This window comes from Struthio camelus, chromosome 20 (genome assembly GCF_040807025.1).
Source record: "Struthio camelus isolate bStrCam1 chromosome 20, bStrCam1.hap1, whole genome shotgun sequence".
NCBI classification, from domain to species: domain Eukaryota; kingdom Metazoa; phylum Chordata; class Aves; order Struthioniformes; family Struthionidae; genus Struthio; species Struthio camelus.
Window position 1 is genome coordinate 2,553,943 of NC_090961.1, and position 27,751 is coordinate 2,581,693.

The 27,751-nt window shown below is 37.1% G+C and overlaps 1 protein-coding gene across 1 annotated transcript in view; it reads left to right on the forward strand.

Moving 5' to 3' along the window:
- Nucleotides 1-27,470, forward strand: part of TTLL11 (tubulin tyrosine ligase like 11) — a 63,937-nt gene extending 36,467 nt beyond the window's left edge. Inside the window, exons 7-9 of the mRNA XM_068914539.1 lie at nucleotides 14,597-14,854; nucleotides 18,951-19,057; nucleotides 24,737-27,470. Coding sequence (XP_068770640.1) covers nucleotides 14,597-14,854; nucleotides 18,951-19,057; nucleotides 24,737-25,026 — 655 coding nt within the window. The 3' untranslated portion in view covers nucleotides 25,027-27,470. The remainder of the gene's footprint in view (nucleotides 1-14,596; nucleotides 14,855-18,950; nucleotides 19,058-24,736) is intronic.
- Nucleotides 27,471-27,751: the final 281 nt, after the last annotated feature.

Genomic DNA, 27,751 nt, shown 5'->3' on the forward strand with positions numbered 1-27,751 from the left:
AGAAAGTGCCGGAGTTTAAATCGGGTTCCTGATCTGAAAAACACAGTGATTTCTTTTGACATATTTAAGTGCATTCACTGTTGCGCGCTTTATACGTCAGTTGCTATGGTGTGTGCGCCCTGTTCTAGACCTGGAAGCGTGCTTTAAAAGAGCAAGTCTGTCCTTCTGTCCTACCCTTAGTCAAGGCAATCATCCTTGCTGTGATGGACTCAGTGGACCATGTGTAACAAGTATGTCAGAAAGTGGAGATGGGAAATGGGTCTGGCTTTCAGAGTGTAGTACTAACATTGTAAAAGAAGACATGAATATTGCTCAACTTTTTTTACTGCAGAGAAGAATCCATAATTTATACTCAAAATTTAGTGTAAAGATATATAAAGAATAAGGTTTTTCTTGAGGGTGTGTTTAATATAGCAAGGGGTTGTAGGCCTGAGGAAATTATAGCAATGAGTGCCAGACAGTCTTACAAGACGTTTTGTACAGTATTGGAGTATAAATATTTCTGCACTGCTTTAACATGTTCCCCGCATGATTGGTTAAAATAGAAATACTGATTCTTCGAGGGTGACTTATTTGGGCGGTTGTGGGCACACTGTCTTATTCCTTTGCAGAAACAATTTTAGTTGAGGCACTCAGACCTGCAGTTCTCAACAGTTTGAGCGATTTGCCTTTTTTTTCTTTTTTTTTCTCTCTTTGTTTTTGTTTTCCTTTTGCTACTTGACTGCCGTTCACCTTGTAGGTCTTCCTCCATCCATTCTGTATTGCTTGAACTTCTGTATGCCTTTCTAGTGTATGGCAGTATTGAACGACTGCTTTGTTCATAATATCTGGTAGCTGTTTTCCTCTCTGGAAGAGCGTCTCTTTAAAATGGAATGGATGTACACGATAGCAGGAAATGCCAGATTTTTCAGTTTGCTCTTATTGGAATGCTGTGATTTGTTGAGACAAAAAGTTTGAAAACAATATTTTTTGATATTTACTTTTCAAGATTTTCTGTTACTGCTTTGGAGTAAATGCAAGCATTTCTTTTGCTAGCCTTTGGTCTTAAGCAGATGTGGAATGAGCAATGAAGGAAAAAAGGAGGTGTTTTCTCTGATTTTGCAAGAACTTTATTATTCTCATCAGCTTCAGGCCATCAGAAAGTTACCTGTTCTCAGATACTGCACAAAATAAGTGTGAATATTAGATCATAACCATGTCTGAGAACTGTTTACTTATTCCCCTTTTTGTACTCGTGTAATAATGGCAAGGGAGTGCAAAGCAGGTTTTTAAGGGACAGCAAAACTAAGTGCTTTGGATTTTGGCTCAACTTAAGCAAAGGCATTGAGTTAGAAAAATAACATTTTTCCCTCTTACAGATATCCTTCAGGTGTCAGTTCTGCATTATCCTGGTTTTATTACATCAATCACAAGCAGCTTAAGGCTTCCGAAAACATAGTCACAGACAGATGTTGAGCCTGTCTAGGGATTAGAAATATCCTCTTCCATTAAGTATAAATTAACTTAATCACCAGGTATGAAAGATAAGCAGCATAAACACCATTCCCTGAAGCTTTCATTAAAATTAAAATTCTATTTAAAACTAGGCTCATATTTTCCATGACTTGATCCCCCTTCAAAGAGATTATATCTGCTATAAATTTTTACAGTGACAGAGTGACAGAAATTAATGTATTGGGGGCAGCGATGTTCTCTATAATTTAACTTCTGCTGCTAGTCTTCTTTTAGTAAGGGACTTGATTGGTTTATTTTTAAGTAATAATTGGTCTCTAGTCTCTGAAAAAATTAAAAAGCAATAAAACTGCCTAGCACCCAGTCACCACAATGAAATGAAAGCGTAAAGCCACGTGACTTATATCAGTGTAATCATCAACAGTGTTATTTTGTGTATGTAAGTTCACCTGCTTTAACAGGAGGATTACTGCTGATAAAATGCAATTGCAATGTTGCTTTCTACTCCTTTGGATTTCAGGGTAAAGCTCCTTTTCTGCCCTAGCATAAGCACGACTGCTTTCTAAGAATAATTTTCATAGAGAAGAGGTGTCGTGGGGTTGTTTTTTTTTTTTTTTTGCCGTTCTACTGTAAGACACTTGGTGGTGTAGTTTAATGTTGGTTTAAATATCATATCAGGCCTTACAATCAGTTTGCTTTTGCACTATCCTGCGCTACTATTTTTAAGGCACACGTTTCTAAAGAAGCAAAAGAAACAATGGAGAGATAATAAGGCAAATAAGTACTTTAAAAGCAAAAAGTGAACGCAGGGAAATCTACTAGGAATAATAAAATCTGCCTCCACAAAAAATGAAGTTGGGGACCATATTTAATGACCTTTGTTCTACAATAATTTTTTTGCTACAGTGGAACAAAGTCCTTTGATGCAGGTTTTGCATTGCTTATGCATTGTTTCATTATAGTAATGCCATATTTTCTGCAGCATTCAAATATATGGCAGGTAATAGCATAAGCATTCACTGCTGCTGTTACATTAAAAGTAATAAGTCTTCAGCTAATAGTGATATCTTTATTTTTAACATGATAAAGTTAGAAATAAAGAATCTCAATTAATTATTGGGAAATAGCTCATTTTTCCGGTACATTGCATCTGAGAATCCTCAAATGCATGTCTTCATTTTAATGATTTAAGCTATGTATTAGGGAGTGTTATAGAAGAAAAAACAGAGGTCAAGCTGCAACGATGAGTCCAGCTGGATGCTGATCACAAGTATCCAGTGTCTGGTTTATGTCTCTTAAGTGTGTCTCTCATCTCTCTGATGTGCTGCTGGATTGATTTCTGCTGTGACCTAGTAAGGTACGAGAGTAACCAAGCTAGGCTTGATCACAGTGTCACCGGTGAAGGCTTACAACGTTGGATATCAGCTTTGAAACAGTTTAATGGACTGAGCTTCAGTTTAAAATCCCAAGAGACTTAACTCAGCCTTTCTGAGTTTTGATTTGCATAATAGACTTGTTGGAAATCTAACCACTTGTTTTCCTACGTATTTCTTTTAAAAACACCTTAAAAATGAGCTCTCTCTGGCTCTGGAAGATACTAAGATCACAAGCACCTAAATTGTCTAGGCTAGTACACTTTTCCAAGGATGGTGAAATAAATCCTCACTTATTAACCAGGGCGGATAAGGTCCACTCCAAACCATGGACAATTCTTCAGGTAGCTCAGTAACTCTGCTTCCATGCTTCTCAAGTTTCTCTGACAGATTTGTTTCTCTGGCTGGCTCATCTTCTGATCTTTCCATGGCTGTGCTGTCAGGGAAAGGATGCAAGTCTCTCTTGTCCCCTACATGCCAGTAGTTCATAGATGGCTACAATGGTGTTAGCTGAGCCTACCCTGTGAATTTTTTATGCAATATGAAAGTTTGTTTATTTATACTATGGACTATTGGAAGCTATTGTTTCTGCAGCATTTTTCGTACAAAAGTAAACAGCATCTGAATGGTCATATTTAGTAGGGAATAGAAGTGACCATATTTCTGTAGGCTGAAACTGGGAAGTTGAACGCAGTGGGTCCTTGCACTGTCTCCTCTTTCAAAAATTCCTCTGAGCAACGCAAGATTCAGGCTGGAAATGCTCTGTACAGATATTTGAAAGGAAAGTGTTAATACTGAGATAATACTTGTTGACAATTGCAGGAAGTAAGTTAATTGGTTGTGTGGCTGTCTGACATGCTTCCTAATCAATAAACGACATTTTTTTTCCAGGCAAAATGTGTAGGACAGCACATTAGCTTGTCTTAGGTTCTGAGTCTGATGGAAAGTCTCTGATCTTCTCTATGAACGATATGAAAATATTAGTAATATTCTCATCCATCACTTTGTGTCCTTAGTGTGGAGCAAGCCAGGTTTTTGGCTTCTGTGACTTGGAAACGCTCATTAACAATGCGTTAAGAAGGCAAACGTTCTCAGTCTTGTTTTCTTTCAAAAGCTATTTACTTTTTAATGGAGGAATATTTATAATAAATCCACCCCGTGTGAAGAGGCAGTGAAACATCCCTCTCAGGAAGGGGACTGAACGTTTGTGGAGCTTAAGGAGTATGATACGTGCTAAGCGCATAATACCCCTGGGACAGAAAATGGAACACCTGGAACTAGCAGATACTACATGTGAGAGCTGCTTTGAATCTTGATGATAGATTGCAGGGGTTTCAGTTTAACTTTTTAAATAGCTTGATAAATTATTTTGTTGTTATTAAGAAATTGGCAAGACTATGGAGTACACTTTGAATTTATCTGTGGGCTCATCTAAAATGTATTTATGTTTGCTGATTCTGAGAAACAAACTTAGGGTGCTCTGTGTCTTTCACCCCTCCAGAGTGAATGCAGTATTGACTCCTTCTGTTGTCACCGTGCCTTGCTGAAGGTACGAACAAAGTTAGACTTGGTCACGCTCACAATGAGGTTACAGTCCAAGTGATGTAATTTGACTGCTTTATTTCTCTAATGGAGATATGGATTCTTCTTTTTTAAACAGATGGCAATTCTGATTACTTTCAGCACTCTTCCTGTTTCCAAGAGACGGGATATCTGCTCCGTCTTCCAAATGCATTTTGTATGATTTCAAGTTAGTTGACTGTCAGCAATGCTGCAATTATCAATCCTTATTTTTAATGTGGTTGATTCTCTTTTTTTGAAACACGGATTCTTTACCGTTGTTGTGTTTTAGCTGTCACAAAGTATTCTCAAAGTGTTGAACAAACTGTGGAACAGCAATAATTTTTTCTGACCTAACTTCAAAAATCACTCTTCAGGGTTTAATATTCTTCTAATATTTTTATCTTTGTGTAACTTTTTTTGTTATTATTTTGAAAGGAGGAAATGCTAGCGCTGTTGAAGTTTTCTGTTTTGCCAGAGAGTGAATAGGGGATGAATATTCACTGTTTCTTCAAATGAAACTAGCAAATGGCCAGTTCAAAACAAAATGTAGTCAAACTGCAAAACTTCTTGCCACGGTGTACTTGTGAGTGCTAGAAATCTCTGTAGGTTAATAAAAGTAATTGGGTTAATTAATAGAAGAAGATTCATGAATGATTGTTACAGACCTAACATTGTCTTCGTATTACTGTTTCCTAAACAATTTACTTCTGTGAATGCGCACACAAACACCGTAATAACATACACTTTATCTATTTCTTAGGAGGTTCATATACTATACTGATGAATGGGAGAACAGATTCGTCATGCAAAATCTTCTGTGTTTTGTTAACATACTCCTAGCTTTGAGAATAGAGGTTCAGCTGAGGGAATAATTATAGCTTCAGTATCCAGAACATAATAATTTTCTTTTCTTAGGTAAGCAGCTGTCAGCTGATACAAAAATTGTTTAATATTACTTCTAGCAATGCCCTAAAATATACCGAGCAAACATTCATAGGTGTATTAATGTCACAGTTCTTACCCAGTTTTACTCTCAGCTTGACAGATAAATTTTATATACAAGTATACAAAACGTTGTGAATGTTGAAGCCTTTAATTAGCAGTTGCAAATTTGTTTGTCCCTTAGCAGCTTGTATTTGCATAAAGATTAAGGCCAGTTAGAATGAAAGGGACATAAATAGATGGAAAAAATATTAATAAATTAGTGATCATCTATAAAAGATAAGTAGTCTTAGATGTCATTTCCATAAGCTTTACTAAAACTGAAATTCTTTTTTAAAGATGTGGTTAATGTTTTCCCCACAGTTGATCATTTCTAAAGAAAGATCTGTCATGAGCGGCCAAATTAGAGAAATTAATGTATTGGGGTCAGACGTGAGTATGCAAATTAAACATTGCTTTTATTTTGTGTGGCAGCAGAAGGGTTACCTTATATTTGACCTTTCATTCATTTAGCCTGCCTCAGCTGTGTGAAGTCAGAACAATTAATTCTAAGTGTCAACTTTAAAGTATGGGACTCAGCTTCCTTTTCCTCCCCTTGCCTGCTGAAAAGCCCATGAGGAAGAGGGGCTAATGGACTGAAAATCTTTGCAAGTTTCTCTTTCTGGAGATTTGTTTCCTCAGCCTGGAGTTTCTTATCTGTCCCCCATAATTCCGCTGCAGCGCTTGTCCGCAAAGACACCGCAAGGTTTTCAGGGAGACTAGGGCAAAAGCCTGTGTGTTGTGCAGGGACTCCTGACGGGAAGTCCTGAATGAGATTATACGTAAGAGGTTGCTGGAGTAAGAAAGAACTGGATAGTAAATATTGCATAGGAGTCTGAAAGGTAACACTACAGAAACGTGCATTCCTATATTTTCCAATTAACTGATGAATTAATGGTACCAATGGAGATGAAAATCCCCTGTAAATGTTCACTGCTGCTGTTCTTCGAGCTGTATTTCTGCTTTGCACTTTACTGACAACGCTTACACCAGCCTTTGATATCATGACCCCTTGGGAGTTATGTCATCCAGTTTACCCTTATGGTGTGTAGATGGCAGATGGCAGCTGAAATACAGAAAAAAATGTAATGGTGCATTGCAAGTGAGTGTGATTTATCTAGCAGTAGGGGAAAAAATATGTTGTGCACTGTTTCCTTGCAAAAATGTGCAGATCACAGTAAAATTCTGTTTTTATAGATACTGAGTCTGGTTGTAATATTCCTAGCTAGGCAGTTTTTCTTAATTAGTTGTGCTGAGACCACGTTGAGTTTGGGTTCACACAAGTATGTTGAATCGAACTACAGAAAATAAACTTTTATTGAAACTTTTATTACTGCCTGTGGTAGCAGTGAAGAAATATACTTTGAAAATAGTCAGTGTAAATGCTTCCAGTTAAGGTGAGCATGTGGAATAGTCAAGTCTATGCATCAATTCAGTTTCACAGATACGGGAAAGGTCTTGTGCAGGCTTGTTTTTGAACAGCTTGGTCTCATTAAAAGTGCAAAATATAACTTTCACTTTAATTCAAATTATGTGATCAAATTAATTAAGCTCTGTTGCACATTAGAAAATCTTGGCAGGGAAAAGAAAAGCTAAAGAGTGAAAACAAGATTTTAAACTTTATAAAAGCAATAGCCAGTAAAAGCAATGTAAGAACTACATTGTCTTTTTTACTTAATGGAAGTATAAGATTTGGCAATAAAGATTAGGATTAAGTTTCTGTGTTCTGATTTATATGTTACGAAAGCCTCTGAAATATTTAAGTGGAAAGGAAGAGACATGAAATTAGCATACCAAAAAGCTGTTTTTATTTAAAAACACTTTTCAAATAAGTAATATGGCTTTAAGAGTTATTCCAATGCAAGCTGGAAGTTGGAATCTGGTTTTGAGTTTTTACCCATGATCCCAAGGAGGCTGTAGGTTTTCCTCCATAGAACAGGAGGAAGAAAGAAATTCTAGGTGACAGCTTAGAACCTCTGCTTTATTGTATTCAATATTTTTTTCTTTGACTGTAATACCATTTTTTCTATGATCATAAACAATTTTCTATAACCATAATACAAATCAGACATAGTCCTGGTTAATAATTTGGATGTCTCTTCTGGGTAATAATTTACGCTCCTCTCTCAGGCAGGTGGAATCTTCTTGTTTTTTCCATCACTTAGTACTTTGTCCTCCTATATGTAATGACAGCCAGACAGAACTGGGTAACAGACCTATTTTCATTTCGTTTGGGATCACCTGAGAACCATTATTTTAGCCAGTTATTTTTGTTTTGGATACTGAACAGTCCTTTGAAAGCAGAAGATGGGAAGTAGTCTGAAAAAGGATACCTACTTGAGAATATATCAATTTATTTGGAGCCATACGAGTGATAACAGACTCTCTTCTCAAAAATAACCCCCCCTTTGTTAATAGAGGTGGGAGCAGATTAATGGGATGCACTGTGCTGATCCAAGAGATCCCTTCCAGTCCTTTGTTCCCATGAGCAGGTGATCATTTTTTGTCACTAGCTATGTTTCCATATTAGCTTTTCCATAAAAATTAGAGGAATGTCCTGGACAAAAATCTGGAAAATGATACTGAGAAAGACAAACGTGAACACCCCAAATAGATCGTGTATCCTCCAAATTCTTCATGCTGTTTTGTAACTGTAGGCTGAAGATGAAATTGATTGGCAGAACTGAAGCAAAGAGTGTTTCCTGAATTCTGAGTGCAATAAAGGTGCAAGTAAAATATTTACTTAAGAACACTTTGTAGATCAGCTAATCCTCAAGTGTTTGAAAGGCTGTCACTGTGGCCTTTAGGATCGCAGAGGTAGGCCATCTGCACATTTGTTCTGGAAAACTGATCACTTGCATTAGAATACCTTAATGGCATCTTAATGCTTTTTAACTTCAGCTTTCCAGATATCTCTATGGGTTCAAAGCAAAGCTTTCCTCCAAATTCAGGCAGATTGCCATGGTCAGGTCTTTGATTTTGAAAATGTGCGATAGAAAGGTATTCTATTGATGAGGAGCTACTAGAATATTTGAATGAGATATCTATCAGTATATATGGGCAGTTGGTGACCAATGTGATTGTGCCTTGTAGCAGGGACAGAAACAGCAAAAAGTTGAAACACAGAGAATAGGGGTTGGGATAGCTTGGCTTACCAGTATAGTAATATGATTTGATTGACCCCCATGATATAATAAAAAAATTATTAGTAGAAAACAGTAGAAGAATGAAGAGGAGAATTTCAGATGCACAAAAAGCTGCTAGGTATTTGCTCAGAAAGCCTTTAGAGTTAATAGACTAACTCTATTTCTGCATTTATAAGCCTCTACCCTAAATGTCCAGGGGTTCATGTACACACTGGAGGTTTTCAGCCAACACAAGGCAGAAGATAACACGGTGCCAGTTCAAACTGCCCAGCCAACAGCTGCTGTTCTGCCACTGTGCTGGGAGAAAATGTTTCACTAGAGGATTGATAAGCGGCAAAGTTAACAGTTGGGACTTTGTGGAGACAAGCACGTTTTAAAATCTGGGTTAGGTGTCCTACCTCTCTTTCCTAATAAATAAAGCTGTCTTAGTAACTGTTTTGGGAATATGGAAGAGAAAGAAAGTGGTCCAGACAGATAATTGACAAAATTACACAATGATTCTTTCTGAAAGTGGGCTGCTTTTGTGAAGTTGTAAGCATACATCATTTCCCAGTAGTAGTATGCCTAGAGTATTCATTTGCCATTATGTTTTGGATGTTCTCTTCATTACCATTTAACGTTTCTTTTGAAGATGGGAGTTGACAAGTGAAAGACTGAAAAAGTCTCTTTCAAACCATTGTGCTTTCTCAAAAGTTCCGGGGCCTGTTATTTCAGCAGCAATTTGTGGAGTTTTTAGTTGCTTTTAGCGTGCCTTATTTACATATGTTGTCATTCAGTACTGTCGTTTATTTTATGTGAAAAAAGTAAATTGGAATTAGCTCCTGAACCATGCACTGTCAATGAATTTTCAGGTGTGTTGTCCGTCGCAGAGAACCAGATCTTTTGATAATTAATTTGAGGGCCAAAATTAAGATGCATGAAAAAAGCCTCTTTTCTGACAGAAGTATGGATTTGCTGCTGAAGACGGTACCCTGCGAGCTGTAGTTGCAGCACGCTGCAGCTCCTTCGTTAGCAGCGTCGCTAGGGGGAATACGTTAGCCTCCCTTCCAAGGCTGGGCCACGCAGGAACCAGTGACTACTGAGGCTGTATTTAATTTTCCTGAAGCCGATCCCTGTAACAATCTCCGCAAGATTTCCTGTAAAAAACAAAATCTAGTGAAATGTCATCCACTGTGCTTGTTTCTTTGAAGTAAAGCTTAATATTGTTTAGCTGAAAACTTTAATGATTAACAAATAACATACAATCCAAAATACTCTTGAATTTAAAACTAGAAAGTGTTTAGGTTTTCCCACATAGTAAAACATCATCAGAATTCCATAGAGACTGAATTAAAATAAAATCTATGTTACCAAACAACATAACCTTTCTTACTAAGTATAGGTTTTCACATTTGGTCAAGACCTAGTTTAACAGACTGAAGATTGGAATTTTTAAATTCCCTGCAAAACCTTTTAAGATAAATGGAAGACAATATGTTTATCACTTTTTGGCTGTACTTACTCTCACTCTTTTGGAACTAAGGGCTACTCAATGGCTATGAAACCATCATCTCATTGTATATGAGAAAGAACAAAATTAAATGTATTAATTTTAGCTTTACTTAGCTAAAGACAAATGTAACATTTTTTATCTACTGTGCCATTTGCTGGACAAAGACTGCAGTATCTTCTGCCAGTTATCCCTCTAGGGCAGTCTAATATTATAATTCTGATTTCATTGTTAGCTTCATTTAAATGTTATTTGTTTAATTTTCTGTGTTGTAGATGGCTGTGAGGAACACATCCACCAAATCATACCAATTGCAATTAAAAAGCAATTGAGTTGGATGTTCTGGAAATATATGTAGTTTTTCTCTTACAAAGGAAATTTTGTAGCTAGCACAAGAAAATCTAAGGGTGCTTCATTCTGTATGTGGTTTCTTTGTAGTCTTTAGTGAGCCCACCAAAAACCGTTGGGAGCAACCTGATCTGCATATGGTGCTGAATGTGTTTTCAGCTGAAGCTTGGACTAGACCTTCTGAGGTTCCTTCCTGCCTGAATTAGTCTGTGAAGCTCTGAATTATAATTACACCTTAGACCCCATTAGTAGGAGCACCTTGCTGACAAGGCATGGTCTTACTTGTATTTGTCAAGTCAAATTACGGTGGCCAACAGTACTTGGTTAACTCAGTGATGAGAAATTGGAGGTTATATCTAGTAAGTAGAAGGATTTGTGTGTGTAAAGTATTGAAAAGCTGCTCCCCCGTGGGATTAACCAGTCTTTGCAGGCACTAGTTTCAAGGTGGGATTTTACTGTTCTAGCTACCTAATATTACAAAAGTAGCTTTGTGCCAGAATAGCTTCTAGGAGAGGACCATGACCAAAGCATTGCCTCTTTAGAAACTTTTGTCTCTTAGGAAATCATCACATGTAGACATATTCAGCTTTGGTGAATGTAAAGTGTGGATAGAAAAGAAGTACCATTATTTTAAAAGTTTGTTTGCAACAAGAGTCTTGTTCCAAGAACAGATGCTTTGTGAAACACAGCATGATGGGCTCATCAGAGCGGGCCACTGCTTGGCAGTTGCGCTTACTGAGACACTGAGAGAGGCTAAACACAGATGCTTTTTACAAAGAACTGTCATGACCTCATCTGAAGTTCAAAGTTCATCTAAATAAGCTTACAGTTGGCATTTAGTGCAGAGAGAAGTTTCCAGCCTCAGATCCGTGTGGAGCAGTGACGCTGGTGGTTGCAGCCGTCTGAGGGGTTGCAGTTGCTGGAGAGCTGCGGCGTTTTGGAGGGGTGGGTAACATCTGTAGCTGTGAATGACTGACTAAGTTTAGTGCCCAAATTCAAAGAGGGTTGAAAACTTTGCCCCACAAAATGTCTTTTAAGAAATTAGATATCACAATTTAAATTAAACTAACTTTTTTTTTTGTTTTGGCAATTATTGCACTTTTTTCTGTAGGGTGCCTTTATCTTCCTACAGTTGCCATACGTTTATTTTCAATATACCTATTATTACAAGAAGTAAAACGTATTGCTTTGAAGTATTGTACACTGAAAGGGGACATAGTATGGCAATGGAGTAAATCTCTTTCAGGGAAATTTAGCAAAAAAGCCAGGCTAAAAAAAGCATGGGATATTTGTTATGGATGACTGCCTACAGAATAGTTATAAGAAGGCTAAGGAAATCTGCTGTCTTTTAGAAAATGAGTTGGAAGGTGCAGATTTACTGTATATTTGACTTGATCATTTTTACAGTACTGTGGGTGGATAATAACCATGGTGATTGTTATTCTCTGCTGGAACAGAACTTTATGAAGTACACTAAATCTGCTCAGGAACACAAAAGATCAATGTAGTAAAAGCACGGATTTTTTTTAGTACCTAGCGTGAATTATACTTACTCTTGATGATGGGTACTTAGAAAAATGACTGGAAAGAAAATGAAAACCTGAATATGCTTAGTGGGTGCCAAATAATTACCATCAGCTCGCAGACTTTCTGCAGTTACAATAGCAATCTTTAATTTTATCTAGAGATGTCAAAAGCAGAAAAAAATGGAAAAATGTATCATGGTGAATAAACATGTAACGTTTATTTCAGAACATCATTATCTCTGTCAGCTTTTACTTAGGGAATTTGGCAATGACAAAAAGGATGAAATAATGTATTTTGACAGTATGCACAGAGGATTTCAAGCAAAAAGTAATGGGATTGCCCAGAAATTGTCTTCTGAATAGTGCCAGTATGCATTTGTGTATACAGTACTGCTTGCGAACGCTGCTTGAATTCATTCTTTGCGACTCTTAGGTTTATGTGCTTTTTGTACTTTTTACTTACCAGAGAAGCTAAGAGCTTCTAAACGCTTAGGAATATAAGTTTGAATACCATTAGATTATTACATTCATTTCCTATGAAATGTTGCGTGAAATTCCATGAAAGTTGTCTTTTTTCCACTTACCTAAATTTGTTTGATGATGATAGTAACTGAACATTGTTGTTATTTAGTGATTCCTCCTCTATGTGAAACAAGTTACTCTGTTTCCTGCTGGACCTCTCAAAAGGTTTCTACTTCATCACAAGGAAACTACAGAGAAAAACAAGTTCTGTGCTTTGGGTGGGGGAGGAGGGTTGAAAACGGATAGAATTGTTCTGTGTTTGAAAAAACTGGACATACCAGCCAGTCTTTTTGTAAATGTTTTGCTGATAGGAGTCAGGGCAGGTGGGAACAGAGAGCAACTCCAACCTTTTAAATATAGGCTGGAGATGCAGGAAAGTGCCTAGCATGATGTTGTTACTGACCTGATATTTTTAGTGAAATTGTTATTATTCCAACTATAATAAAAATACATGGAGTAGCTCTAGAGCTACCTAGGAATTCTGGCATTACTGTTTTCTTTTTAACAGAAACAAACAGCTGATTTACATTTGTTTATTTTCCAACATTCAGTGACCCCTGCAAAATTCCTATTTTCTGCGACAGGAAAAAAACTTCCAACAATCCACAGATAATAGATTTTCTTGAACATTTCACCTACTTTAAAATAATTTGAATAGGTGCTCCTTTTATCCACGGCAAACTTTTTAATCATTTAAAATTTATTTTGTACTTGCTTGAGGGATTCTGAGCTTCGCTTTAGAAGGCTGCTGTCCTTTAGGTATCAGCTCTTCAGATTTGTGCGTACACTGAATGTTGGAGGTGCCCAGAATATTTACATTTCAGATTAACTGGCTTCTAAGATTGATTTCAAGAAATATTTTTTCAATAGGACTTTGAAAAACCTTCATTGAGGAGATTCTTCTGAGCCTTCTTTACAAAAATGTTTGGATTTGGCAAATCCATTTGGCAAATCTGCATAATTTATTATGCAGATATAAGGAAAAACATTAAAAACAGATTTAAAAAAATCAAAAGATCTAACTTTTTAGTGAAAGTTAATTCACTGGAGCCTGATGTTTTGGAAACCTCTTGTTACATCAGTTTTATTGAGTGCTGTAAGGAGCATTACTGGCAAGGACAAGGAAGGGTAAGAGGGGAAGGTAAAAAGGTTCTTTTCTTAAAAAGGCAAAAAAGAAGAGAGAAAAGCATTGTTCCAGATCAGGGATGCAGAAAGCAGCAACACAATCTGATATCCATCCAGGCTTTCTGTTATTGAAGATTAACTGAAAAGATGTTATCAATGAGTGCAGTAATCAGACTATAATTATTTTTGAAACATTATAAGGCAAGCATGTTGGCATACCTTGATCAAGATTTTCAAAAGTGACTAATTGTTTTTAATTTTCAATTTTGAAATGTGTAATATGAAGTTTAAAGGAACGTGATTATCAGAAAATGCTGAAGAGTCATGTGGAAAATGTATTGTCTTAAGCTCTAGTAATTTGAGGATGTAAAATCACCTGTCTCATCAAGAAAATGCTGATTCTTGTCATTTGGTGGCTGGATTGATAGCTATTCCCCTGGATTTCTGAGGGCTGGTAATATGATCATATATTTTTCATCGCTTTACCAGTTTGGGCAATGTGCAGAAGCGATACAGCTAGAATTTGCTGTCATGTAATAGCTGCAGAGTAAATTGTTGGCCTGTTTCTAGCGCATAATAACCAAAGGTCCATATAAAAAGAATCATGCAGGGTCAGTGTGACCATGCGGGTGTTGGTGAACATGTACCCGTTCTTACTTTTTTCGGGCAACGAACCCAAGATTTTGGCAAAGGAGAGGTTTAATTTAAAAGATGAAATTTCAAGACTGACATAAAAGTGATGTGATCGTACCCCGCTCCCTGTCATTTCCAGGGCAGTTATAAGTGACCAGTAGCTCTCAGAATTAGCCTGTTTATGATTCGGCATCTCTTTTCCGATCATATTTATAGGTGTTATTTTTGGCATCACAGAATATTCTGTTTGTAAGCTTTTTTACATACTTACATAACATGTTTTCTGCTTTAGGAAACCTTAGTATTTATGTTTGGTTTTCATTACTGTATAAATTTCATAAAATAAGGTTTTATAATTAAAAGAAATTTCAAAAATGATAGTATTGAATCTTACAAGAGTAAAGTTATCATAAGATACAATTGTTTTTTATGCTACAGATCTCAGACTTTGGAGCATGTGTCAGACACAAAAGAAGAGCTATTGGATGCAGGCCCAGCAGACAGACTGGAACATGATACCAACAAAAACACAGAGGCTGGCCTACCCTCCTTGTGTCTCAAGCAAGTGTTTCCAAAGTATGCTAAGCAGTTCAATTATCTGCGACTTGTGGACAGAGTGGCTGCATTGTTTATCCGATTCCTTGGTGTAAAAGGGACAACAAAGCTTGGGCCAACAGGTTTCCGAACATTTATAAGGTTAGTAATGTGAAGGTTTCTTTAAGAATTGCATAAAGTGTAGTAAAGAGTTTAGAAACTAAAAATCCTGTTGTGTAGCACTACTGTTGCTCTGCTTGAGTTTTGTTGGATAAAAGAAGACCCTAATAGTGATATACTTGTAGCTCATAGGTTTAGTAAGCCATTCTAAAGGAACTTTTCCCCATAAGATCCGATGAATTGTTGCATAAGCTTTTGTAAAATGGATATGCTTTTATCACTGCAGGTTCCCCAAACTAAATGCTTAAGGGTATAATACAGGCTTTCTGTTTTATACTCTTTTGCTCTACATTTCCTCAGTCTTGTCATTTGGCATTAGAACGATGAAAGTTACTTGCGTGGTGGTGGCTTACTGGTGTCACCAGTACAGCACTGCATGACACCCCAAAGTTGATTTTTGGGAATAAGTGTTCCTGTTTCCACCCTGAGGGAGCATCATGACTGACAGACACATAGACAGACAGACCGACAATGTTGCCAATGATCACTGCAGAAATTGTCATGGTTTCCCAAACTAAGAATTGTCTCTGAGATCCTGGCGGGGGGGGGAGGGTTGTGTACATGAAAGCAAATGTTCTTTGAGATAAAAGACTAAAGAGAATTTAAGAATCTGAGATAACAGAATTGATAACAGTGTAACAAAATGGCAGACTTTTTCAAAAAACATATTATTCTATATCAACCGTTCTCCCAAGTGAAAGGACTTTATGGTTCATCTGTTTATAGCAGCTGATTCATTGCAGTTCCCAAAGCTGTTTTTGGGTGAATTTGATGTTTTGCAGTTGGGATTTGCTAACAGGTCTCTCCCAATAGGCAAATAATGAAGCCAAATTAAAGCAAAAATAATTTTCCTCTGAAAGCCCCATATAAAACTTGCATATGCAAAAAAAAAAAAAAAAAAAGAATAATCTAAGGTACTCTAGCATATCACTGTAGTAAAAAATGACCTTTTCTTTAACTTATGCTTCCCAAGAAAGGACTGAGGAAGTAAATTGTGTGCATATTGTCTTAATTCATCTTTATAGTATCCACTTCATGAAATATATTACACATGTGAGGAGTTTTTATAAATTACAGTAATATCTGTCCTATTGTGTTTATTTTTTCGGCTCACAAAATAAAGGCTAAGTACATGTGTTCATCTCGCCCTAAGTATATTAGCCAGTTACTGTAAATCATTATTTCAAAAAATGTACAAGAACAGCATATATTAGAACTTGCTAAATACATTTTTAATTGGCATTAGCTATTGTGGAAGCTGTCATGGTGTCATAAACTCAGGAACATTCATTTGGTTGCAAATAAGCAGTTGAAACACAGGAGTACCTATGAATGGCTTCCAAAGGCTGTTAGAAAGAAACACTCTCTTTCAATTTATTCATATAATTGACTTTTCCTTGTCGCAAACACACACTTCTTAAATTTCCATGTTCCCTATGCTTACAACTTTTTTGTATAGCTGCTTGCCATGTATATGGAGCAATGGCCACTCACAGGCTGGTAAAATAGGGTTATGGAGTGGGCAGGGATGCCTGTGTTTCCGTTGGGATATATATTACAGTCTCCAGCTCCTTATGCTGACGTTGAACACCCTGACGCAGCATTGAGGGAGATACTTGTATGACGTTCTCGTGCGTGGCTGTGAAGAGATACACCCTGCATTCAAAGGATTTGTGTTCCAGCTCACTCTACTTAGAAAACAGCCTGCTGCTTTTTTAACTTTGTACGTACACTGCTGAACTCTTTAAAGCTGTCACTTTAGATACTCTTGTGGATTGAATCTTGTGGGAATAGGCACGATGAAGAGTTATCTCCCTCCTCACATTTCTATGTAGAGAAGCAAGTTATGGAAGCACGTGTAATTCAGGTATCATAAATGAAGAAAATAATAGCATGGTGACAGAGATAACTTCCTTTTACATCTCTTGATATTTGGGAATGAGTCTAATCTTAAAGGTGTACAGTACTTAGAAAAAAGTGAACAGAAACTAACCTGTGGAACTTCATCTAGTAGGTGCTCTTGGGTCTTCCTTATACAGCAGATCAGTGATACCTGGAAGATGCTATTTGCAGCCCTAGTCAGCATGTCACGTTTCTAGTAAGCCTTAGGAATACAACCGTATTAGTATTTAAAAATTATGAAAAAGTGAAAATTGAGATTGGGTGATTTGAGATTTGATTTTGCCAGCTGTGAGGGCATAGCCTACTGCCCTAAGCCAAAAGAGATGATTTCCAAATGCCAGTTACTGATGCATTGTGCGCTAAGGGTTTGCATCATGAAATTGCAACTTGCAGTGGCAAGGAATTCAATTTATTTTTTTCATATACTTTGTATTTGTTTTTTATGGATATATTTGTTCTTGTCATGGTACAAATATCTCATATTCTGTCTTTCATTGACTATGACAAAAGAAATAAGCAGGAGCAGATGTGCTCTTAAAATACCGAGATCTGTTTTCTATGCAGAGGCCTTTAACATTCAAGAATGAACATAAACAAATTGAATTATAGAAATTATAGATATATCTGCTGTACCCACAGACCAGTACAGGATTGTTTCCAGTTCTGAATTTACTATTGTTTAGTCCACTCTTAATTTGGCACTTTTCAGATGAGCAAAGTATAGATGTCAACATTTCTTCTTAAGATCATTACAATAAATTAACATATCTCAATGAAATAGTGTTTACAGCTTCCTGATGCCTCTTAAATTAAACTTTTCAATGTTGGCAAATATTGTATTTATTTTTTCCCCAGAGGATCTTCACCATCTGCATGGCCCTTCTCTGAAATGCTGTCCTTACTACTCATTTCAGAAATAAGGTCATGTTTCTAAAATGTGTGCTGCATCTCTTTTTCAAGAATGAACTGGTACACAAGTATGTGGGAGTGGGGGGAGAGGGCAAATAGTTGCACAGATTATCCAACCAAATTTCAGCTAATCAAAGTCTGCTGCCTGCAATAGTGTCTTCATTCAAAAAATATAACTCAAAGGGAGACACAGAATGTGGCCCACCTCCTTGCTTGGATGCTGCCTAAGGTTCTAAGGACTGTATAGGCTGTACCTTAAACTCTTCTCTGTTTTAAGGCAGTCTGCTTAGGCTACTGAAGGGTAGAATTATCCTGTTTTTTTTCTGCATAGAAATATTGGCCAGCTCTTCGGCATGTGCGCTAGTTCCAGCCAGGCTGCCAGACATCTGGAAATCCTGGAAAGATGGTTAATTCTCATACACTGATCAACACTATACTGCAGGCTCAGACCACACAAGTGCCAGATCTCCTAGACATGTGCTTATCGCCAAATGCCTAAGATGTATCCGGAAGAGGGAGAGCTGTTGTTTTTCATGCAGTGTTCAATAACACCTAGGATTATTCTGTTCAATATTCAAACATAAGGAAGTGATTCTGTGCCAGAAAGCTTTCCTCCAACCCTTTTTAGACCAACAGTATCAGTTAGTCAAATTAATAAAATGTAACTCTGCCTTCTGCAGACAGTCTGTGCAGATTTGTATTGGCTTTTGCACTGTATCAATTCATTCCATTCTGTTACTGCCTCAAGAAGAGTAGTAGCAATAGTCTAGGAGAAAGCTGTAACAGTAAATCAAGTCATATTTTTAATAGAAATATTCATGATTTTCCTCTTTTTTTGCTTGTTTATTGCAAAACCAAGGTAAACCAGTTAATCCATAATATGGCCTGCTTTCTTTTTGTTGCTAGATATTGACCTGAGATTGAATGTACAAATCTGATTTAGATGGGCAGAGCCTTTTTTTTGGCAGTGATGGTGCCTGCGTGATCTGAACAGACAGCCCGACTAGTTATATACATAGAATGATTTGTAAGTGAAAAATCAGGGCTTTTACCATTTCAGACACGTACGCTTAATAAATGCTGGTTTGTCTGGTATCTATCTACTGTATGACTTTTGTTGGACTCAGCCTGTTATCGTAGGTGGGTACACAACATGGGTAAACTTTTCTTTCGTTGTTCTCCCAATTGCCCTCACAGAAGTTTTCCTAACTTGGAAGTTTGGAAGTAATCAGACTATATTTTTCTTTATTTTGTCCATCTTTAACAGAAACTGCAAGCTGAGTAACAGCAATTTTTCAATGGCTTCTGTAGATATCCTATACATTGATATCACGAGAAGGTGGAACAGCATGGGAATCGATCACAAAGAATCAGGTAACAGTAATATTGTATTTGAAGATAATGAAAGCTGGGGTTTTTGTAGTTTTGCTAGTTCCAACACACCTCCAGTTTCCAGGAGAAATAATGGAAGCAAGGCACATACATCTGAAGCATGTATACGTACAACAAATTTTTCTATTTCGTTTCAAGGGATTTTCCTTTTGTCTGTAGAAGAAAGAGATCTCTTAGTTTTCAGGTTTTTTGTTGGAACAAGTCTTCTGCAGGCCCCTTTTTTTGTGCTTGCAATTTTGCATTCATAATTCTTGTTGCTGTTTGTAGAGGAGCATTTAGAGACATTCCCAGTGGAGCCTCTAACTTAATTACAGTGCAAGGAGATGTGTCCATATTAGAATAACTTACATGGTCTAGCAAAACAAACAAACGAGCTATGCGGGAGCTAAAAATAAATATGCTCAACTTCTCTTTTTGATTCGACTCTGTTCTCCAAACAGGTTCCTTCAGGGGCAAACAAAACTACCTGTATTATTTTTCCAAACAGGTTCTCTCCTCCCCCCCCCCCCCCCCCAATCAGGATACTCCTTATTTTCATTTTCATTGCCTTTGGTATTGGTAAACAAAGAATAATAGGTTCCTGCACAGGCTCACATAGTGCTCAGCTATTAAATTGGCTCCAAAGTCCTGTAATTACAAAAAGCTGCATTTTAACAAAAGAAAAATTCATTAAATAATAAACTTCTTGGAGCAATAAGGTGGGTGTTCCTATCAAGGTACTGCAGATGGCATTTAGCTCACTACAGCTGTGTTGGCAGTATACAGAGGGGCTTAAATCCAAACCTTTAAGGATAAGTATGCTTCTTAATTATCATTTTAAGGGCTAAATAGTCTCATGTTCTAATCCAATGTTAAGATTTTGCTTGTTCTTTGGCAAAGTAAAAATAAAATCCAGTCCACCCATCTCCGTAGTACTAAATGTGTAACATTGTGACAGAAATATATATTTTTAATTAAGCTATTAAGTAGATAAATTAATCATAGCACCAGGAAACTATTTTTTCAAATGAATGACTGTAAGCTTGCAATACCACCTGGTCTATTCTTACATCTGTGTTAACCTTTCATTTTTCCATTTTAAAGTGCTATGGCAAAGCAAAATCTGTATAATCTGTTCATATAATGTTGTTCATACATATTTTGTGTGGTTGATGTTTATCTTTGTTTTGCCGACCAGAACAACAGTGAAAGGAATATTTATTTTCAGTAACACTATAACTAACAAAATGGAGCTCCTTTCTGATTTCTGTCAGCCTTGCAGCTTTTCCTCTGGGCCATACAAAATGCAGCCATTGAGATCATTTTCTCATTGCCTCTTACGCTATCTCGATTTGAAGCTTTTCTTTGTTCCTGTTATCTATGTCAGACACGATACCCTCTCTGTTCTGTGGGTTATTCCAGCCTGCCATTTGTAAACAGGGCAAGAACGTAGAAGAAAAATTAAAAACTGCCTATGTAGAAAATGACATTTATTTTAAAATGGCTTTTTTCTCAAATTAGAATATGTTTTCAGAATCCTGACAGAACTTTAAATCAAAGAGCTTTAATTATTTTCTCTCCTGCTTTTGCACTATTTTGTCTTCTTTTATTTAAATGAAAAAAAAAAAGTAAGCTCTGAGGCTTTGCTATCCTGTAAAACTTCTGCTAGGAAATGGAAACATCAGTTATTGTCCTGTGAACCAAAGGCAAATTGGAGCCCTCCTTGCGCACGCAGGCAAAGTGATGATTACTGGTGGCCCAAGGTTAGTCATGCAGAGGCAGTTAGAGATAGTTGCTTTCCTCCTCAGTCATATTTTGCTAGCCTGACTTCTGTAGATGCTGCCCAGAAACGAAAGTACCCAGCGTACAGCAGAAGAGTCTGCTTCTGACCTGCAGGCTCCTTAGGGAGGGGAGCAGAGTGTTACAGGTTACGCTTCCCAGAACAAACTCATGATGAATATAAGTAACAAAGCAAGGCACTTGGCATCAGTGCCATGGCTGTGAAGTAAAGGTGACTTGCTATATGTGAAAGCATATAGCAATGTTAGGACTTTAGCCTTCTCTTCTGTGCAAATCATAAACTCCTGGCTTCATCAGTGGTATTCATCTTTTGTGTCTTTCCTGTAGCCTGTGGATTCGAAGCTCATGTTTTTAACACTAACCTCCAGCTCAGCACTTAACAACTTATTGCGGACAAGTGGCTGTGCTTTCTGCTACAAGCACCCCTTGGTGGAAATTGCACTCCTGTTTGTCCATTTAGAAGCATTATTCACTTATGTCACTTCTAAGCCTTTTTACATCCCACCTGGATTGTAAAGCTAAGTATAAGTGTGTACTAAGTATGGCTAAAAGGCTTTTATAAGAAATTCATCTACCCTAACAAGGGATTAATTTGTCCTGGGACTCCCTCTTTTCTTCAGTTGGTCAGAGGCAGTTTTAGAGAAGACGATTGAATAACCACACTAGGCTAGAGAGAGGGAAGGAGGGGCAGTAGCAAAATATATACAACCCCTGCTTTCCAGGGCAGTAGGAGAGATCACTGATTCAAAAGAGAAAACATCACCTTCTTCAACAGGAGTTGTCAGGTCCATGCCATACCATGCCACTTGGAGTGGACTTTCCATTGAACAACCTCTGGGAGGAACACTGGAAATCAATCATCTAAATTATTTATTCCTACATAAGGAATAGGTGTTTAAATAAAAATATAGCACTTAGAGATGTCAGACAAGAACAGATACTAGGCAAAGTTGTTTGCAAAGCGACACTAAGAATTCTCTAGCATTTTAAAGCCAAAAGGAAACTGTTTATTATACTGTGTGAGCTTATTCCCAGCTTCCTCAGAGATTTACTCTGTGACCATCACATATCTTCCTGATACTGCACTAAATGGTTGGGAAAATGAATCTAAACACTTTCCTATTACATAGTTGCATTTAGACTATTAACCTATTATAGGAAATAGGTCACAATTTAATAAGAAGGCAGGCTCTAGATAGAGCATTCCATCCTTCTCTCTCTCTCTCTTTCTCTCTCTCTCTCTCTTTTTTCTAAATTTGATTACATTGCTTATTTTTTGTGGCTTTATGTATAAACATGAAAATCAGTTTCATCTACTGAAAAAAATAGATCTTTCTCAGGCTGCCCAAATCTGTACTGTATAAATCACATTGCTCAGTCTAAAGATACAAACTGTCTTCATTTTACTTGTATCTACTGTAGAGTTCATCCACACTCACTACTTTGGCTTATAAAACAGGTTTTTCCTAAATTCCTTTCAAAGGAAAGCAAGCTAATTGAAATGTCAGTGTTTTCTTCTTTCGTTAGGGTGGTTCAAGATATCTGTGGCTTTACGTTTGGCCCGCTTCCACCTGTAATCGATACAATAACTATTGCTATTGTGATAAAACAGCAGTTTCTAACTTTTTCATTAAATGCTTCACATGATTGTCACTTCTTTAGAAAGTACGTATGCTACCGAGGGTACTTCTCTGCCTGTAGCTCACCGTGACTGATAAAATATTTATTGAGCTGGCAGCTGCTGCTTTCAGATAAACCAACAATTTCTTTGCAAGCTGTTTTATAGCCAAGATCATAAGTGACCCCAACTACACTCTTAGTTGCGAGAAATTATACTTCAGAATGTAATTGTAATATTTTTTAAAATATGTCTTTCCAGCGGCATCAGTACACCAACGCTGAGTTAAAAAAACCCCAAATCTTTCAATATCTCATCTTAAAATAATCTTCTAAAGGGTATGTTCGATCTGGGTGAACCAATTAAAACACAAAGCAGCTATGACTGTTCCGTGTTGCTGAAAAGCTGCATTGTGGTCTGGCTTCTTGATTGGGAATTAAATAAGATATTACTTCAAGGTTTAAAAAAACAACAATGACTGTTAATGTGCAGCCACTCTTTGCACTGTCTGTGTTAATATATTATTAATATGATGTGATCAAACAACACCTGAAGAGTTCTGTCCTGCAGCATCTGGCTTCTGCAGGGTACTTTTGTTCATGAAGGAGCAGAGCAGAGTTTTGTTATAGCGGAAGCATTTTTTGGCAATGCTCTGCTTTCCCTTTTTGCATGCTTCAACTGGTTGTCTTTCATGTCATTGAAACAAAACTACTATTTTAGAGCACCTGACTTGGATCTTTCCTGACATTAGTAAAGTGTATGCTCATCTGGGAGTTACATAGAAGAAAAGGAGACTAATTAACGTTGCACAAACAATGTATTTTTCTGGAGGCACAGCAGATATTGGAGTCCTTTGGAATAAGTTTAAATTCTATATGATAAATCTGTTAAAACCTACCTCCCAACTGCCATCTCCTCATCTGAGAGGACTGGTAGTAATATTGGAAGGTTGATACTTAGATTTCCATTTCATTTCTATAAATCTGTGCCTGGATTGGATATGTTGGTAGTGTTTTGAAAGAAGTGAGAAAGAAGATCTGTAGGGAAACCTCTGTAAGACAGCTGCTGATGAATAAAATCCATTCCAGTTTTTGGCAACTCCCTTAGATGTCATGAGCCAAATAAGGCCTCTGTGCATACCTTTCAGGTTTCAATTTTATTGTATTTGCCCTGTGGAGAAGGACAATGTGCCCAATCTCTCATTTGTAGTCTCCTTTAATTAGTATCGATCCGGTCAGCAAAGGGTTATGCTGTGAGAAGTGGACACTTTGCATGTCCAGTGGTTAAGAACATATTTACAAAAAGTACAGGGACCGCACTTCTGAGCAGGGTAATGGTGGAGCAGAACATGGAGCTGGATACTGGCTTAAATGCAGTCTAAGTCCTTTTGTACAGAAGGTGTAGAGAGGCCCAGTCCAGCTTTTACTGCAAAATACCTTCCTTACCAAAGTCATCAATATGACTGATAAAAAATTGCCTCTTTGGCCTCCAGAAGGAAGGCTAAAGATTCATACATACTACAGTCTTAGTAGATGGAAAGCAACACTTAGCAGAACTCACTTTTGTGATAACGTGAGACCGGTAATGGGGTTATCTTTGTAGTGCTACAGACTTACTGTTTGAGTGGTTCTACTTTCCACTTTTTTTTTCAGGTCCATCTCTAAAAAGACAAGGTTTAAACGACCCACTTCAGTTGCACATATAACTTGTTTTTCTACACAGGTGGATTTTATTCCCTGAAGCTCTATACGTTAATGTTTATTTGATTGGGTTTCAACTTACTACTTGAGGCAACAGAAATCAAGTCTGATCTTATGTCAATTTAATTGTGCAAAATCTTAAAATCAGTTGTTGCTGTAGCAGTTTTACTGAGGATGCCAGGCTGCTGCTCAGGCTAGTGTTTGTAGAAATCAGTCTCTATTTCTGAACAGCCTCACCGATTGAGAATATGATCCATCTGTAACCCAGCCTGGGCGTACTTGCTATACTGAAACACTAAATGACCTGACAGGTGTGTCATATCCAAAGAAAATATTGTCTTTTGGTCTTTGAAGGACAGATGGGTTTTGTTTTGTTAATGAACATTCTAGGTGGCTGCTGTTTAAATTAAAAGATGTTAACTCACATGATTGCATGTGCAGGCACCCTGGCACATATGCATTCGGTTCTGGTGCTAAAGAAACAAAAGTATTATGTTTAAAGAATGCAGTATGCTAGAGAATCTCCTGTGTTGTGAATCTCCTATGAACTCCTTTTCCTTGCAGGGATGTGTTGGCAAGCCTTTGTGGAAGCTTTCTTCTGCCTGGCTCAAAAAAAATACAAGTCACTCCCACTTCGTGAGCAAGTGGCATCATTGATTGATTTTTGCGAATACCATCTAGCTGTTCTGGATGAGAAGCGCCTGGTTTGTGGCCGAGGGATTGCGGAGCGTCGAAATGCACTAGTTACCTGCCAGACAGATGGACTTCCGCTTACACCAGCTGCTCATACATCCCTCCTGAATCGCGTGGCCACAGCTAGTAAGCTTGCAGATTATAGAAACCATCAATACTAATGGTGCTATTTTTTCAGGGCAGAGCAGGGGGAGACTGATGGAAGTGAGAATTAATTCGCAGGTACATACAACAGGAGGTGGAACAGACTCTTGAATTCCTCCATCTGATAGTCAAAATAGTTTTACAGCTTGTTTGGATTTACGCTCTTCAAAAAGTCTATTGCAAGCTCCCATTTCCAAGTAATGACCCTTCCTGGCAATGACTATTTATTTACTTCTCCACAGAACCTGCCGTACATCTTGAGTGACAAACTGTGTCTTTATCCCGCTTGTATAGAAAACCATGCATGTAGACAAACAACAAAAATTGTAAGGGGATGATAACCAGCATCATGGGACTGGTTGCACTGATTGAGAGGCACGCTTACGTGAAAGGAATTATGTTGCTTTGTATGCACTGGATGTATTGTGAAAAGCAAGTAAGGATTTGCAGACTCAAATACCAGTTGTGTGTTTTGGCACACTAAAGCCTGGAATTATGTATGTGGTCAAACTTTAGGCTGTGACCATCTTTTTTGCTAGCTTGGACTGAATTTGTTGGTATCAATACAGATTTTGTTCATTGCCTACAGCTATGTACTTCATTCACATTTTAAGTTAATCTTCAAACATTGAAATCATAATATTTTTACTTCCATTTCTTCATACGTGACTCTGCCAGGACAACTACTGTTAAATTTTTAAAGAAAAACTAAAGCTGTTTGCCCTTTTTGCTTCCAGAGAGCCAATAAGCTCACACTTATTCACAGAAACATTAGCTTTGTTCAGTCAAATTTGGTGAATCAAGCGGTGTTTTTGTCTTCAACTACTAAGCGCTGCTTCTGCAAAAAGCTACGTAAGAGTCCCTTTGCAGTATACAGGCCTGAGAGTTCATTTGGAGTCCAGTGAAATCAGTCCAGTCACTGGACTTCACGCTTCAGTATCCTAGGACTGTTTTTTATTTTCTTTTGGTTTTGGCTTTTGGCTGTTTGTTATCCTATTTGGACCTACAGTAGCATCTAAAGTAGATCTTTTTTCTCTTTGCATATGTTCTTCATTTTTTCCTTAGATAGCAGTATAATTCTCTAGAAATTAGAACTGTATTATGTAACAGAATATTTTGTCAAGAATGCTGGACTATACCATTATAGCTTTTTTTGAAGGAGTTATACAGAGTATTCTTAATTTTAAAGAAATGAACCATGAGTTCCATAATCACACTTAGAGGGGCCTAAGTAGAGACATGAGGATATTTGAAAGGACATGAATAACTTGGCACTTCAGGGCTGTTTAGTCAAGGTTTCTCCTTTTTTTTTTTTTTTTTCCATTTTTTTTCTTTTTTGGTCTCATACCTGAACTTCTCAGTTTTTGCCTACATGAAGCATCTTTTAATAAGATGCTTATTCTTCTTTATTATCCTGATGGACCTTCATTTACTGTTTTCTATTCAGTTGTATAAGAACATGAACAACTCAAACTCAGTAGGTTTTGATTTCACAGATATTTTTAGGAGAAAAGTTGTATGCTTTCAGTTCTTAATATATGCAGAAAATTATCTCAGCTTGATGCCTAAATGCTGTAATGGCTGGCGTATCAGAAATACCTTTGATAAAGTCTTATGTTTTAAATATGACCTTATGGGAAGTACATTTTCAGTGCAGAGGATTTAGGATCTTTAGACCCATTTGATGCCATGGACTAAATGCATACACAGTATTGAGTGAATTCTTGCTTCAAGAAAGGTTTAGAGTTTACTTTTTTGATGTTACTTTTAAGTAGCATGCATTTTTACCAAGTGGCAATCAGTAGCATGGCTGTACAATTCAGAAGTCAAGCTGAGCCCACAAGAAACTGAGACTCAGAATGTGTTAATATAAGATGCAGAAGTACCTCCTTATGCTCTTCTTTGTCTTTTCCTTAACACAAATAATAATAGTAGTAGATAATCTTTTCTTTCTGTAATAGCTAGACTGTTTGAAATTTTATGTATTGTACAGTTAAGAGGACAATTGTTGACTAATGCCACTGCCCTCAGCTTTGGTTGTTTCGTAAAGATTATTGCAGTATGAAGATAAAATGCCAAACTCCAACGTTTGGCATCTGTCAGCACAAATGAAGGTGAAAGGGTCATTTTTTTCACCGTTTCATTGTGATATATCTGAAGACGTTCACAAGTTGAAAAATGGTTACTTCTCATTTTGTGACATCTGACATTTGTCTTGCGATTGGCAGTGTGTTACTAGAAAATAGCTTGCAGTTTCTCTCATCTTGTGATTGATGTTCTGTAGAGACAGACTTACAGAAGAGTAGGATTTGAAATGTTACAAATGTGACTGCCTTTCCTTAGAGCTTTCAAGTAGTACCACCCATGCCCTAAAATATCAATTTTTTTGCTGCCATATACCAGTTACCCTAATATCTAGGTGAAATAAATTAACTATTATATATAATGAACACTGATAAGATCTCTCTGTATTTTGATGTTCTTTATATTCTCCGGATCTAATACAGGTTTTTATAGTCTGTACACACACAGGCTATAAATTGGGCAGTAAACCCAATTTGTCTCCTACTTCTAATAGGAAGGGTCGCTTGTAGAATAGTCAAAATATTCAATTATCTTTCTCTAGTAATCCAGTGTTCATATATTTATATAATTGGAAAATTTAATGCTGTATTATTCTCTGGAGAAGAATAAAATAAAATAGGAGCGTACTTAAGAGATGTAATGACAAAGTCACATTTC